Source organism: Wasmannia auropunctata, unplaced genomic scaffold (genome assembly GCF_000956235.1).
Source record: "Wasmannia auropunctata unplaced genomic scaffold, wasmannia.A_1.0 LD335976.1, whole genome shotgun sequence".
NCBI lineage: Eukaryota > Metazoa > Arthropoda > Insecta > Hymenoptera > Formicidae > Wasmannia > Wasmannia auropunctata.
Genome location: NW_012026914.1, coordinates 138939 through 154795, shown reverse-complemented (window position 1 = coordinate 154795; position 15857 = coordinate 138939). Strand labels below are relative to the sequence as shown.

General features: G+C 33.1%; 5 protein-coding genes across 8 annotated transcripts in view; 2 read left to right on the top strand and 3 right to left on the bottom strand.

Annotated features, from left to right (window-relative positions):
- Positions 1–589: 589 nt before the first annotated feature.
- Positions 590–4386, top strand: LOC105454680 (COP9 signalosome complex subunit 3). Of its 2 annotated transcripts, XM_011697492.1 has the most exons (5): positions 590–825; positions 1083–1343; positions 1935–2659; positions 3082–3346; positions 4317–4386. In XM_011697492.1, the coding sequence occupies exons 1-5, from the start codon at positions 771–773 to the stop codon at positions 4319–4321; spliced, it is 1311 nt and encodes a 436-aa protein (XP_011695794.1). In that variant the 5' UTR covers positions 590–770; the 3' UTR covers positions 4322–4386. The 2 variants fall into 2 exon arrangements, with proteins under 2 accessions (XP_011695794.1, XP_011695792.1); XM_011697490.1 differs by lacking the exon at positions 4317–4386 and having other exon boundaries at positions 3082–3432.
- On the bottom strand, positions 4373–5230 carry LOC105454681 (nicotinamide riboside kinase 1). The gene has a single exon (XM_011697493.1). It carries the CDS (start codon positions 4951–4953, stop codon positions 4378–4380), a length of 576 nt encoding a protein of 191 aa, XP_011695795.1. The 5' UTR covers positions 4954–5230; the 3' UTR covers positions 4373–4377.
- Positions 5231–5470: 240 nt separating this feature from the next.
- LOC105454679 (active regulator of SIRT1-like) lies at positions 5471–6726 on the bottom strand. The gene is made up of 4 exons (XM_011697489.1): positions 6499–6726; positions 6297–6395; positions 5929–6077; positions 5471–5673 (listed from the first exon to the last, which is right to left on the bottom strand). Exons 1-4 carry the CDS (start codon positions 6560–6562, stop codon positions 5557–5559), a joined length of 429 nt encoding a protein of 142 aa, XP_011695791.1. The 5' UTR covers positions 6563–6726; the 3' UTR covers positions 5471–5556.
- Positions 6727–7092: 366 nt separating this feature from the next.
- Positions 7093–10417, top strand: LOC105454678 (spermine oxidase). The gene is made up of 3 exons (XM_011697488.1): positions 7093–7318; positions 7909–8449; positions 8553–10417. Exons 1-3 carry the CDS (start codon positions 7141–7143, stop codon positions 9406–9408), a joined length of 1575 nt encoding a protein of 524 aa, XP_011695790.1. The 5' UTR covers positions 7093–7140; the 3' UTR covers positions 9409–10417.
- Positions 10418–11630: 1213 nt separating this feature from the next.
- Positions 11631–15857, bottom strand: part of LOC105454677 — a 5448-nt gene continuing 1221 nt past the window's right edge. Inside the window, exons 2-9 of one of the 3 annotated variants that reach the window (XM_011697485.1) lie at positions 14931–14980; positions 14010–14199; positions 13614–13731; positions 13410–13520; positions 13179–13301; positions 12557–12838; positions 12179–12464; positions 11631–11881 (exon numbers count right to left, since the gene is read on the bottom strand). In XM_011697485.1, coding sequence (XP_011695787.1) covers positions 11774–11881; positions 12179–12464; positions 12557–12838; positions 13179–13301; positions 13410–13520; positions 13614–13731; positions 14010–14199; positions 14931–14978 — 1266 coding nt within the window. In that variant the 5' untranslated portion in view covers positions 14979–14980 and the 3' untranslated portion in view covers positions 11631–11773. The remainder of the gene's footprint in view (positions 11882–12178; positions 12465–12556; positions 12839–13178; positions 13302–13409; positions 13521–13613; positions 13732–14009; positions 14200–14930; positions 14981–15857) is intronic. The other 2 variants (XM_011697486.1, XM_011697487.1) reach the window with 2 other exon arrangements.

Below are 15857 nucleotides of genomic sequence, written 5' to 3'. Positions count from 1 at the left end.
TTTTTTTTTTCTTTGACTGATGATCGAATCATTGAAATGTATAAGTGAGAATGAAGGAGGAAAACATCAGGGAAATAAACTGCACGAATTTGTCTAATATTGGAATCTGCTGCACTAATGAGAAAGAAATTATTTATAATCTCTTAATGAGATTGACGTACGATATAAAAAAACGACGTAAATTTAATTACTTTTCCGTTCGCTTTCCGTTATATATTAAATTGGTTATACATTTAGTACGACTGAGAGAATGATTAAATACGTATTGAAAAATCAAATGTATATATACATATACATATATTATAGATATATGTGTATTATACATATTTGTATATACATTTTTTATCTATATTTCTTTATTTAAAAATATCCATCGATCATTATTTAAATAAAATATATATTTTTATCATCTATCATATACATATGTATATTATTACGATTATATATATTTACGATCGTTATATAGTTTACATGAAATTTATATATTATCGTCAGTTTCGAATTTGAAACTTTGCGCTTTCGCCGCGCGAGGTCATTAACATCTGGAATCCGGAATTATATTCCTTCTCGCTAGCGTTCCACGTTCCGCCGCGTTCCGCCGCGGGTTCCACGGGTTCCACCTTCGTAACCTCTGTTTCAAAACGTCATTTCAGCATTTTCTTTTCAGCTCGCGAGTCAGTGACCAGTGTTTGCTCGCGAATGTGTAATCTCTGTTGGTAGGCGATCGCCAAACGTTGACCGAAGGTGATGATAAGAGAGCATCTGCAGTAATGGCATCGGCATTGGAGCAATTTGTAAATAACGTTCGAACGCTTTCGAAGCAAGGTATGTCCGACTCTCCCGGATACATATTGTGTGAAATATCGTGCAACTTAACCTCAAAACGCAAGAGCAAAAAGCGAAGCGAAACGTGCGAAGCCTTCCTAAGTAGTAGAGTTTCTCTTGAAAGAAAATCTTTTATTTTCCTTTAAATTTGCTTTGTATTTCATGTTTTTAAAATAATAGCTCAAGATATAACATTTGGATAACAAAAGAATTTCAATTTTATGTTACCACTGTACATAACCTGTTTGCATATACAGGCAATTTTAGAGAATTATATGACATTATAAGCAAAAGTGTCGAAGTATTGACGAAGAATGGCCAACATTTGGACAATGTTTTGGAAACATTGGATTTGCAGCAACATTCGTTAGGTATCTTGGCAGTGCTCTGTGCAAAATTTTCACTGCCTAATCCTAACGGCGGGAATAACTCTGATGCGCATAAACTCTTGTTCAATCAGGTTCAAGAGTTTATCGTCGGCTGTAATGGAGAGCAAGTTAGATTTGCGCCAGACACATGTGAGTCTTCCCTTATGATTTCGATTAATTATGTTATTTAAAGCAATTATTTATTCCATATATAACAAATTTATTTTAACTGTAACTGCAAGAAATTGCTTGTCCTTTGCACTTGCTCATTCAAATTTAGTTATTTAATTTATTTTTCCATTTATTTTAATTTGTTAAAATAGCAAGTATCTGTATTTAATATGCTTGCGTTTGAAAGCTACTATTTTTGTACAATTTAACTAGTACATTTTATTTATTAAAAAGATTTTCAAAATTCAGTTATACATCAATTTTGTGTAACCTTAATAATTTTGGAAATTTTGTAATAAAAAAACAATACATATAATTACAGATTATAATTAGAATCCAAAATTGGCAAGAGACAAGTATTTGTGCTATATTTATCCACTGCATGCCTTTCTTACATTAAATATTTTATATTCATTTAAATATATATAATTTGTAAAAATTTTTAGTTTAATAAATGTTGAATTTTTCGAATCTATTAATTTTCTATAAATTCACGATCTGTATTTAATTGTCTAATTGTATTTATTCCTTATATGTGACATAATCGAGTTAATAAAATTCTCTTTATAGACGCAGACTTATGTCACTTATTTACCCAGAGTTTAGTCGAGTCAAAAACGCCATTACGTGGAATCGAATTGCTGTGCCGCGCAATACGCAAAATACAACTCTTCGACAGTCAGTTAACCTCGATACATGCAGACCTTTGCCAATTATGTCTTCTGTCCAAGTGTTTTAAACCGGCGCTCGAGTTTCTTGACATAGATGTCACGGGAATTAGTCAGGAAGGAGGCCAGTTTGACTCAAAATATTTCCTATTGTATTACTATTACGGTGGCATGATATATACAGCATTAAAGAATTACGATCGGGCGTTGTATTTTTTCGAAGTGTGCGTGACGACGCCCGCGATGGCAGTTAGCTACATCATGCTGGAGGCCTACAAAAAGTACATTTTGATCTCGCTGATATTACATGGGAAAGTGTTGAATCTACCGAGATACACGAGCCAGGTGATCAACAGATACATCAAGCCGTTGAGCCAGCAATATCAGGAATTGGCTACGGCCTATCTGGTTAATAGCTGCGAAGAAGTGCAGAGTATTATTACTAAATATCAACAAGTATTTATGAGGGATCGCAATCTGGGACTCGTAAAACAAGTGCTTGCTTACTTGTATAAGAAAAATATACAGAGGCTGACCAAGACCTTCCTGACGCTTAGCTTAAGTGATGTTGCGAGCAGAGTTCAGTTATCGGGACCTGCCGAAGCGGAAAAATATATTTTAAACATGGTGAGTTTTTGTATCATCGCGCACTATATGTATAATAAATATCTGAAAATCGTTGATCAATCATCTTTGATAAATTAGTAATTTCTCACATTAAGATATTTTCTTTCTTCTTAGTTTAACGTAGTTAAAACTATGTTAAAACTCAGTTGAAATGAATGATAAAATTTTCTTTGATATCAAGCTAAAAATTAGTTTCATTTTTTTTTTCTCAGTTATCAAAGAATTGCTTTTATCCTTACGATTTTGTTAATAAAAAAAAAAAAAAACCATTGCGATTTTCCTATTATAACAAATAAAGATTTGTCTCTAAAGTTAGCTAGTATACCATGGAACACTTTACGCACAATATACATACATATTGTGTAATATATCTGTAACATGTAAATTAATATTATTTATTAACGATCTTTATGTATTTTTAGATCGAAGATGGCGAAATTTTTGCAACTATTAATCAAAAAGATGGGATGGTAATATTCCACGATGATCCTGAAAAATATAATTCACCACAAATGCTTGCAAATTTTGAGAAGGAAATGGCAGCATGCACAGAACTAGATAAACGAGTACTGGAAATGGAAGAGGAAGTTGTCCTTACCCCGCAATACGTTCGTAAAGCTTGTGGGCAAAACGATCAGGACGATCAAGCCGCTGGACCTGCACCAACAAACGTTACAAACGCGCAAGGTCAAATTAAACAAAACACTTACTCTATGTAACATATACATGTCGTTGTGTGTTATCTTTATTAAAAAATGAGAAATCATGAAAAATCTTGTTGAGAGTCAAGACTTCAATATCTGAAAGCTTGTTTTTTGAATGATAATAATTAGGAAATATTTTCGCGACTTGAAGGTCGCCTATTTTGTAAACAATTTACGAATAAGAATTCTTTTATATATATATATATATAGGTTGAATTAAGTTATAACGATATATGTATATACATGTTACAGAGATTTTATGTTATTATCATTATTATTTTCTAACAATACAGGTTGATTATACTGTAATATTATAGTAATTACTCACAATTTATAACTTCGTAAAATAGCAATCATACATAATCATTCATTTATCAAAATCTCTGTAACATAATTTGAAACTAAGTTTATATAAATTCATGATTATCCGTATCAAATGGTTAAAATCTTCTTTAAAATATTCTCACGACATGCGCATTGTTATAAAATAATAAATAATTCATTTTGTACAAGATAGTTTCAAATTGCTAGTCAGCTTGTAATATATCCAAAATTTGGTAAAATGCTTCGTTATTAAAATTACTCTATACGTGCTGTAACGATGAAAATTTATATACAGCAATATTTTCTTGTAAATTATTATACTTACTTCTAATATTACTTAAAGATTCAGTTTTATATATATCTGCATATATGTATACAAGTTGATTGGTAAAAATATAAAACGTTAAAAGTAGATACAAGCGCGCGCGCGCGCACACACACACACGCGCACACACACACGCACACGCACACACACACACACACACACATTAAGAAAATTCTACGGAAAAATATCAAGAGCTTATAAATTATTGAAATTTTTTAATTTGCAATATTAAATATCTTTACAATGTCCATTTCATTTTTTATATCTTTCAGAATGTGTAAAACTTCTCTTTTTTTTGTTTCAGGCTGATGATACTTATATAATTTAAATTTAATCATAAGAAGAGTTAAATTGAGTTACTTTTTTTAGGATAATAATTGATCGATTTCCTTGGAAACCATTTCATAAATTTCTCCCATATCCTTGGATCCATCGATAAATGTTATAATTTCATGCACTTGGTTGTTTCGTAGAACTTCATTTTCATACTTAATAAATTCGGGCCACACTGTCTTTTCAAAATATCCTGGTACATCAGGCGGATCATATATACGGTTTTTTCTTCGTTCCCAACATTGCTCTTTTGTCAACGTTAAAAAGTATTTACGATCACATAGGTTTGCAATGGCCTTATGTTGAAAAAGCAAAAAACCATCCAATATCAATAGCATCTTCGAATTCGTTGCATTTTTTCTGGGAGATTGAAGTGTTTTTACAACATCCGAATACATTTTCTGCATATTTAGGCTCGTTATTAATTCCCAATTCATGTGGTTTAATTCCTGTATTTTAATGTGACGTGGATCGTCCAGTGGCAAAAAATAATCATCTTGACGCACCATAACAGACGTTGGAAAATTGTCACAGATCTTATCAGCCAACGTACTTTTTCCACTACAAGTTGCTCCGGATATACCAACGACAAACCACTCCTTCGACATTTTTAATTTGCCAGTTCTGTAGCAGTGCTCAACGTAATGTACAAAAGAGAGATACAGAAAAGCTTATTTTATTGATTAGTTCAGAGTGAACTTGACAAGATGTAGCATCCATGAGAGATATTATATAACTAACATTCATGCCGTTATGGCGTTCATATTCATGCATGTGCCACGAGTTGTATGTATGAGTATTATATAACGTAGCGTATGATGACTCATTACAACGATAACATCCAATATCACTGCACGTTCTGATAACTTGCTAGTAAATTGCTACTCTACTTTCTCTATTCTATGGAACAAGTATGGTTTCACATGATACACAGTAAAGAGTATCAAACCACCGATGAAAATTAGTCCGAAACTCGCGGGAATTATCAGAGCTAAATCGTGCGAATAAAAAAGAGATCTCAATCTATCATCGTCGATGAACGGCAAACCGATTACCCACACGGTATAATACAGAAATAAGACAAACGTCAATATTAATATCGCTTTTCCTTTTTGACGATCGCTGTTAAACATCATTGGTCATTCCTATATTAATTTTTACAGTTTGCACTATTCCTTATTAAAATTATACATTGCGCTATTCCTTACAATTCATTCCACATATTCTTGTTCAAATTTCCTGAAATCTTCTTCCGTGAAAATTGTTTCTTCTGATTTCTTAGGTTTTTCCTGTTGAATGTATCTCTTTCCTACAGCACGTTGCAACAGCTAAAAAAATATTTCCAAAACATGTACATTAATTGCAACAAGTCTTTATTTAAAAAATTATCTCTTTAGAATTTTAAATAAATATTTAAATATCTTTACACATCATAGAATCCATATCTTTAGATTATATGTGTAGCGCATAAAAGAAATATAATAAAGATTAAAAAGATCTGTTGAGATTCATAGAAACAAGATATTGATAAAAAATGAGGGAAATGCAGAACAAACAAGTTAATAAAACATAATTTCTCATACGTTATTTGCTGTCTCAGAATCTATCCGATTACTGCTAAGTAAAAGGAGTCGTTGTACATTTTTGTTGGTAGGATCTTTTTGAATAGCTAAGCGTTTCTGAGTCTCATAAACGGTAGTTTTGCTGGATCGGCCCAAAATAGTATCGAGATCTATAAGAAGAAAATATATGATTTTATTTACTTCTTAATGCATCTATTCATATATATATATATATATATATTTAATAATACAATTTATGAGAATACATTAAAATGATATAATTAAATAATTTATTATAATTTTTTATAATCTATAATAATAAAAAATTTTGTATGGAATTCATCTGTTAGATGTATCATTGCATGTGCTTAAATGATCGATTCGCTAACCTGTCTTATCGTTTTTAGAGATGATTCTATGTTTAGTGGGAATTAGATCCAACACTCCTTTATATCCAACAGCCTTACGTTTCTTCTTCTTATTTTGTTCTACAAGGATATTTGTTATTTGAAATAGATGTATATACATACATACATATGCGTATCGTTTTTGTAAACACATACACATGTGGCCTGGCCACAATAAACTAACCTTTCTGCAAATCTTTTTCGTAACCCAACAACTCTAAACTTTTATGCACGAGTGAGTTAGACATTTCTCTGAATATGTCACTGTAACTTAATTATTTATATAATAGTGCAGATTATTTGTTAAATTACTAAAAAACATTATTATATTATCCAAATGTGAAACGCAAAGTCCTGAATTCAGATGAGTCAGATCAGAGAAGCGCAAACTGCACAAATGGCGTTTCGCTTCCTGATTGGCTGACAGCACTCAGCAGCCATCAATCAAAACCGAGGGTATTAGGCTTGGAGCACATGAAATGCATAAGAATGCCGTTCCATGGCAGAGATTTTCACGTAACGCGTATCGCGTAACCAATCGGAAGCGTTACGCGTTTTCTGTTACGCAAAATTTTACGTAAAAAAATTATGCCTCTGATTGATTACGCAATACGTGTTACGTGAAAAATCTTTGCCATGGGACGGCACCCTAAATGACGGTCCACAACAAGCCTGGTATCGTAAGATATTGACCAATTAGATTCCACGAAGCATATCCTATCATCGCACAGCACACACTCATGCACATATACAGCATTCCATGGCGCACTTACATATGTGTGTGTTACAGCTGTGTGACAGCCGATATCGCTCATATGTAACGAACATGGCGGAATCTACGAATAATTCGGAGGATGACCGACTGTCATGTAAAATCTTGATTATTGGTGCCGGTATGGCCGGACTGTCTGCAGCAACTCATTTGTTGAAGAATAGCGAGACGGATTTTCTTATTGTCGAAGCGCGCGGACGTATAGGTGGACGAATCATCGCGGCACAAGTCGGTACGATCAGTTTAACCTGTCCTTATCGTGACAAAATATTTTACTCGCTTTTAAATTTATTTACTCTGTGATATAACAGTTCAACCAATTCTACAATTATAGTAGCAATATACTAGGCAATTTAAAATACCATTTAATTTACCTTTATAACTTTTCAATATGTACAAATTCTTGTCAATTATATGACGAAAACGGAACTAGAATTCGTACTTAAAAAAATATATATATCTCAATTTTTCGAAGCAAATATATTTGAGATGGATCTTTCTTGTAGGATCATTGATCAGAATGTACAGTTGTGTCAGCAGGAAAATGTGATTTATGTACTTGGTAAACTTAAAAAAAAAAAAAAAGAAAATATTTTTTGTTAGTCTTTTGTGAAAAAATTTGTTATTAATTGTGTATTTTATTATTTTTTATAACAAAATAATTGTATTTAAAAGTCGGAAGCGACAGAGTATAATATATTGACTCTGTTTCCATATAGAAGCCCATGGATATGTTTTTTTGCTATTATTATTTTAAGAAAATGCTAAAACACTATCATTATACAGAAAAATAATAATTTATTTTTGTCTGTCTCATCGTAGGCAGCGAAAAAGTTGAGTTAGGAGCAAACTGGATTCATGGAGTGTTAGGTAATCCCATGTTTGAACTGGCGATGGCAAATGGTTTAATAGACATTGTACATGTGCCGAAACCTCATAAAGTAGTGGCAGCATTGGAAGATGGAAAACAGTTGCCGTTTCCCGTATTGCGAGAGATTTACGAAGCTTATGTATGTTTTTTGAGACGTTGCGAAGAATATTTCCTGAGCACGTACAGTCCTCCGGATGGTATTACCAGTGTAGGGGCACATATTGCGCTGGAAGCGGAGATATATCTGTCCTCTTTGCCACCTGAACAACGAAGAATAAGACAATTGATCTTTAACTGTTTACTCAAGAGAGAAACCTGCGTTACGGGCTGCGACAGTATGGACGACGTAGATCTCTTGGAAATGGGCTCTTATGACGAACTTCAAGGTGGTAATATCAGTCTTCCCAACGGGTATAGCGCTATATTAGAACCAGTTTCGAAACACATACCAAAGGATCGAATTCTTACCAAGCATGTTGTAACAAAGATTAGGTGAGCCCTCTTACAGTAATTATTCATATAAAAAGCATGCATCAATTTGATTTATTATGTAACAAAGACTAATATTTACTTGTTATTTATTTATTTATTTTAGGTGGCAGAAACAAAAATGTTATCAAGACAATGTTGATCTTACGGAAAAATCGGAATCAAATAGCCTTATAGAAGTACAATGTGAAAATGGAAAGACGATTATCGCGGAGCATGTAGTTTGTACATTACCGTTGGGCGTTTTGAAAAGGACAGCTCAGGACTTGTTTGAACCGCCGTTACCAGCATACAAGCTTGAAGCAATAAACAGACTGATGTTCGGTACAGTGAATAAGATATTTCTCGAATACGAACGGCCTTTCCTAAATCCCGGTGTGTCAGAAGTAATGCTTCTCTGGGACGACGAGCGATTATCCGAGGTGGAGAAGCGGGACATTAGCAAGACCTGGTTCAGGAAGATATATTCGTTTATTAAAATTTCGGACACGCTACTGCTCGGTTGGATATCCGGTCGCGCGGCAGAGTACGTAGAAAAGCTGAGTACCACGGAAGTGGCAGAGGTGTGCACGAAAATCCTGCGGCGATTCCTCAATGATCCTTTCGTACCGACCCCAAAGAACTGTCTGCGCACCACGTGGCAATCTCAACCTTATACGCGAGGTTCTTACACCGCGATGGCTGTCGGAGCGAGTCAACTGGATATCAGGCGTTTGGCTGAGCCGTTAATTGAGGAGAAAACGGAAGACAAAACGGACGAAACGGTCAAAATTCTGGTGGCGTTTGCAGGTGAACATACTCATTCCTCATTCTACAGCACAGTACATGGTGCATACTTGACTGGTCGAACAGCAGCTGAATTACTCTTGGGTACCAAACAGTGTGAGAAACACGCCTTGAGTCTTAGTTGCGAAGATACGAGCGATCTTAGTTCGTGGATTCAAGGCATTTCTTTAAATTAATGCATATTTTTTTCAAATAAGAAAATGACGATTAAAGACGTTTACAGACGTATTTAGTCATTATATATACGCGTTTACACGTTTGTGCAATTGTTTTTTTTTTTGTGTAAATACTGCAGTGAAACAGCCGTCATTTTACATCATGTACATAATGGTGCTTCTTAAGATTTTAAGACTACAGTTACATGTGGATAACATGTGCATTTATAATGTCGTATTCTGTTAAGGAATAACGAATCAAATTTAGGTAGGACACCGAAACTATATGTCTGTGTATTAGCGACATCGTGTACGATGTCACAAATATACATTCGGCAAAAAGATTTGCGTTTAGATGTAAAAATATGTTGAAAATGATGACGAGTCGTACGCGCTCGTGTTCATATAAACTTTCATTTTATAAAACCGAGCGATATAATGTTATTTGCTAAACTTGTGTAGATAATATATTGAATCGAATTCAAAGACAAGCCTAATACTAAGTATTTGCGCGAAATGTAATGATATTTCTAACGGTTAATCTTTTCGTGCATGTACGTATGCGTGTACGTGCGCGCATATATACATATATATATATATATATATATATATATATATACATATGTATATATATGTATACGTACATATGTATAGTGAATTATTAATGAGATTTGTAAAGAAATATTTCTTTTGAAGTGCATCGTACACTTTTTATTCTCAATTTTCTCGTACGCATTTATTTTCAGATACGAATTATTCACTTGCTTGACTTCTTATCTATTACACGTTGTACCTATTGTTTTATAAAGAAAGTTCCATTATGGACAAACTTAATCTAGTCATTGAAATTTAGATACATAAAAATGTATTTGGAAAATAATAAATTATATCACTTACAATACTGAAACAGTTCTATAAACTAGAACAGGCATTTATGTATGTATTTTACGTTTCCAGCGATTACGTGCCATAATTGAATATTGAGTATTAATATATTAACCTTTAAAATATTAAATGAACGAAGCAGATACGAAACGTCTATCTTTCTGAAATAGCCCAACTATAATATTCATAAGTTATTTATTTAATTAATAAAAATAAAAGTTATTGTTTTTATTAATAAATATGTTGCGCTTTTTTGTTTATATTTTTTTACATTAATTAATAATCTTTACATTTATGTGGAGTAAGATGATATAATTTTTTTATTTGAAATATCAAATTTATCTTATCAAGTTCTTTAGATTATTTAGATTATTCCTCAGTTCTTTAATTAGAACATACATGTTAATAATATTGGTTAACGCTACAATCGTATTGATTTTTTGATCATATTGACGAAAAAAATATCAACTGTATAATTGGTATATACATTTTTACATTATATATATATATATATATTTCATAAAATATGTTTTACTTCTTTCGTTATAGTTATGAATATGTATATTTTTATGATCTCATAACTATTTTTAACTAAATAATTTCTTGATATTGTTATCAAAGATACAATTCACAAGAGAAAAATTCTCACATTTTTCTTTATTTAAACAATAGCTTATAATTATAATTTATACAAAGTATATATACTATATACGATAATAGTATAATATAATAATAATTATTATAATGCCACACACATATATATAAATAATTTTTTGTTATAATAATTATTATTATTATTTTGAGTACTACAATAATTTTGTAGCACATAAATTGATGACACATATTCTGTTGTCTACAATAATATTAAGAATAGTATATTAATTCATTATTCATAAAACATTATTCAACATTTTTTATTCTTATGGCTAAAAATAATATTTTTATCTTACAGATGATAATTTTATATCAATTTAGACAGGATAAAAAGAGATAAATATTTACATTCCTTTGTCTAAAACCATTAGTCGTTTATATAGCACTATATCTGAAAAACATACTTTTTTTTATTTATTTGACATATTGCCTTTTATTTATCTCTTTTATTTATTCTAATTAATGTATAACATATAAAATTCATATTTCTTTATATGGTTAAATTTAAGCATGTCCATTATATATCAACAATCGGCTACATCAAAAATCAAAGATGTAATCAAATACATTCGATCACTTAACTATTATAATGCTATAAATTATCACACTCATTTGTGATAAAAAAAACTAACATCGATTAATTTTTAACAGCTCTTTTATCGCGTGAGCAAAAAAATCTCGCGTAAGTAGACGTACCAATTTTTACTATCCGCGATATTTGGAATGACCTGGGTAAGTCATCTCCAACTTTGTACGTTCATGTAACGACGATTGATGAGTAATGACGCTGAAGTAAAGCGACATTGATATCTTCTCGGGATACAAAATACACATTCTTACGTGAAGTTCATAATTCGATATTGGAACCGCTGCGACGAACATATCGATTGAAGTAATCCGGTCGCCAGCATTTACAGCTTCCCGGTACCAAGAACCAATCGTAGTAGAGTCGTACCTAAAGGGGAGGATGACAAAGATAGAAAAAATGAATAAATCTCCTAAACAATCATTTACTATTGTATAAGTGACTATTTTACAAGTCGAAATAAGAGATATCAGTTGATGTCGCAGAGAAAAATTTTAGAGAAAGTTATAAATTTTAAAAATCAATTTTGGAAACGCATAACATAGCTAAATGTGCTTTGTAAAAAGTGAATGAACTTTGATTGCTGAAATTCGAATTGTAACAATTCAGAGTAAGTGCATGAGCGTAAGTGAGATAAGAAAAGCAAAGCTGTATTATTGTTCTTACTTGGAAGCAACCCATTTCGTCGACACCATCACAGTGATGTTGCTGAGCACCACCATTGTTACGCGCTTCCCCCGTGCTCGCACGTTTCTGCAAATATTGCTGATAATTTTGAAAATCGTGAACTGGTGGTGGCGATACAGCGACAGGATCTCGAGTACCAGATCCGATACCGGAACTTTGATTTTCCTCTAAGAACGTGTCCGGGTAAAATATTTCAGCGACCAATAGACTCGTCCATCTTGGCGATGATAAGCATCCACCGTCCAAGTAATGGCATCTCGATTGCCTGTAATGGTGCAGAGGGAAATACTAGCTTGAAAAATACTACCTCTAAACCTTAGATGATTACTGCAAATTCAAGTATGATTGGAATCCTACATGCATCTGGTGAGTTCGATCGTCTGCGTAAAGTAACCTTCGTAAGGTATCTGCACCACGTATCTCCAGACACCTTGATAATTTTTAGCGAAGACCGGAGTCGCGTATTCAACCTTAGCTGGGCATGGTGTCGGCGGGCCCGTATATTCCGTTTTTTCCTGCGATGCAGGTACGCGCTCTCCTCGTCGATAATCGGACGTCGAAGGTTCATCCCGACGTTCGATGACCGATGCCGACGGCGCGATCGGTTCGCCTTGAATAGCTTTATATAACATGCACACTCTGTTCGCCAAAAAGAAACAATTACATTATTACACGTTAACGTCTAAGGAAACGATAATTGTCTCATTTAAGGATCCTTCTATCTTCTTCCTTTCTGAAAAGAAATTCATCTTTATTTTCAAAAAACTGATATCATTTAATTGAAAATTATCTCGATTCTTCGATAGGTATTTCAGGAAAGGGAAAACTGATATCAAGTTCCTTAAAGAATTTGCAATTAAAAATAGTTGGAATCAATTACGTGATGACTGTTTATATAATTGCCTAATAATTACAAATCTAATATGCATACATTAAATTTGAAAGTTTTAAAACTTTTAGAGCAGTGAAATATACTTACACTCCGCTACCGTTTTCGCAAAATTTGCGACCATGTCGATTGGAGTCTGTAATTAAAGTCGAATCCAATAGACTGGATCTTTTGCTTCTACTATGTTTTTCTTCTTCATCGGCCGTATCAACTCTACGCGAAGAGAGATTGTTAGATAATTCGATATGTTGAATTAGTGTATCTAGAATATGGCAAAAATTAAATCTACGTAATACCTGAGAATGCCTTCGGACTACTTACGAATTTTGCGACAATGGATGCACTTTGGCGACCTTTGGCAGTGAATCGTCAGCCTTGAGGATCGGTAATGCTTTACTGAGGAACTTGAGAGTATGATTCTTTATCAGTGCGCTATGGAACAAAAATTCCAAATAGTTAATTTAGATTAATGCCGCGATCTGAATATATTGAATATTGACTTTACTTAATTTATCTCTCACTTACAAAGGATACGACGAGCCATTTACATATTGGTTCATTGGATTTCGTGGAATGTAACCTTTGTTCAAGTCTCCGCAGATATTATGTATCGAAACGAATCCTTTTCCATGCTTATCGTTACCTATAGAAAATAGAATATAAATGATAAATATAAAATATATCGTTTGTATCGAGAATCAGGGTGTTCGGTAAAAATCATACAATGATTTCTTTAATTATAAAAAATGTGGATTTTTAATTATGAAAAATCGATAATAAATACGAGATGACTCTCTTGTAAATAGTGAGAAAAATAGCGGGTGTTAAATGCCATTATAAGAAGAGTATCGAACCATCGATATAACAGTTTTTGATAATAGTTAATTTTTAGGCTTCGCTTTGCTCGTATTCCAGACCTACCATAACATTCCTTATCGCTGTCAATATAGGGCGGTGGCCGAACTCTGGGTGGTTCCGCGTTTGGTGATTCGACGAACGCATAATATCCCTCCGGAGGTTCTTCCGCTCGCGTGGACTCGTTGTCGTTGACAACCGGTTTGGTATTTTTGGATTTGTCGTCGGCATACGATGATGCACACAAGAGAATCATCTAAACGATAATAATGATATTTTCTTTTCACAAAAGAAAATAATTACCTATACATGTATCAATCATTAACGGGTGTGCATTAATGGATACATAGATATATAACTTGTAAATGTCCTGCATGCAAGCATTTCTCTCCTTTTTGTCCAAAAATTTTTAGTCTGTTTTTTAATATTATTTTAATTATTCTAATTATATTTACTAAAAACTAAATTAACTGGAAGAAATCTGAAGAAAAACTCAACAATAATTCCCTTAGCTTCGATTTGAATTAATTTCTTTGAAACGAGACGCAAAAATTTAATAATTATACGTATATAATTAAGAGTATATTATCTAATTATATATATATAGGTATATATATATTTGGATTTTGTTGCAATCGATTCATATTCATTTCTTGATTTTTTTACTACAATGTCAGTCCTTTTTTATGTAAAATCTTTGCATGCAATTGTGGGTAACGGCTAACAGGTGTTACGTTACATCGCGTCGGCACCAACGATGATTACGAGATATTCCCTCGAGTAGTTACCGAGGTATGCGTACGATGCTAACGGTACACGGTCCACGGTCCGCGCTTCTCGCTGCGGGCTGTTCAGCCTATTTTATAACGTGCGTGTTACTCGAGCGTTGCCCTACTAACCGAGGCATTATACCGTTCTACTGACGAATCTTTTTTTTACACATTCAGAAGCTAACAACTTTGAGGAATAATACGAAGGTATACATACAAGTATGCTTACATGCATTTTTCTTCTTCCCCAACTCTCCCGATACATCCCTAAAGCATAGTTTACATTTACACAATTAGTTATACATTGCGAGTTTATCTATTGGATATAATATTTGAAGACTGAAAAAATATTTCTCATAGCAAATAACAATCTATCGATTGTCTTTTTTATTCTTTTCAAAGACGCAAAAAATATTTAATTCAAGTATAATAAAACAATCATAAATGATATGATTATAAAAATGTATAACCGCGAGATCAGTCTTATGTAATAACAACAGTATACATACTCAATAAAACCTATCGTCTTTTTAGGAAGTTGGAAATTCTACTGATTTCCATTGACGAAATAATATTAGATATCGGCAATATCTATATTTGTAGAATCATTTATATTTTACAATTTTGATTATTGTTTGATTAATTGTGAGTTGTAACACGTGATAGGCCGGCCGGTCTACTTTGCTTCCAACATACGATAGGAAGATGTATAAATTATTAATTAGCGATCCCTTATTAAAGCACGGTGCAGGTCAATGGAATTTGACAATCTTTAACGTAAGAATTCTTCCCGTCGCAAAAGGTGGATGTCCGTGCTACTTTCTTGCAGTAGATCCGAGCGTTAGGAAGTGCCGATACAGTTACGAGGACAATGACGTCTCCGAACCGGTATCGACAGAAACGGTAGACTCGATTTATTTGGCGGAGCACGGCCGTAGATCGTCGACGATCACGCAAATATTCGTCGTAAATTCTGTTTTGTTAAAAATAACGCGACTCAAAAATTGTAATTTCCATACTAACACTGTGATTTATTTGTATTAAATGACCTCAGATTATTTTTGTTTGATTGTCTGTCAGTTTTCAAGAAACAACTCTTCTCTCTCTCTCTCTCTCTCTCTCTCTCTCTCTCTCTCTCTCTCTC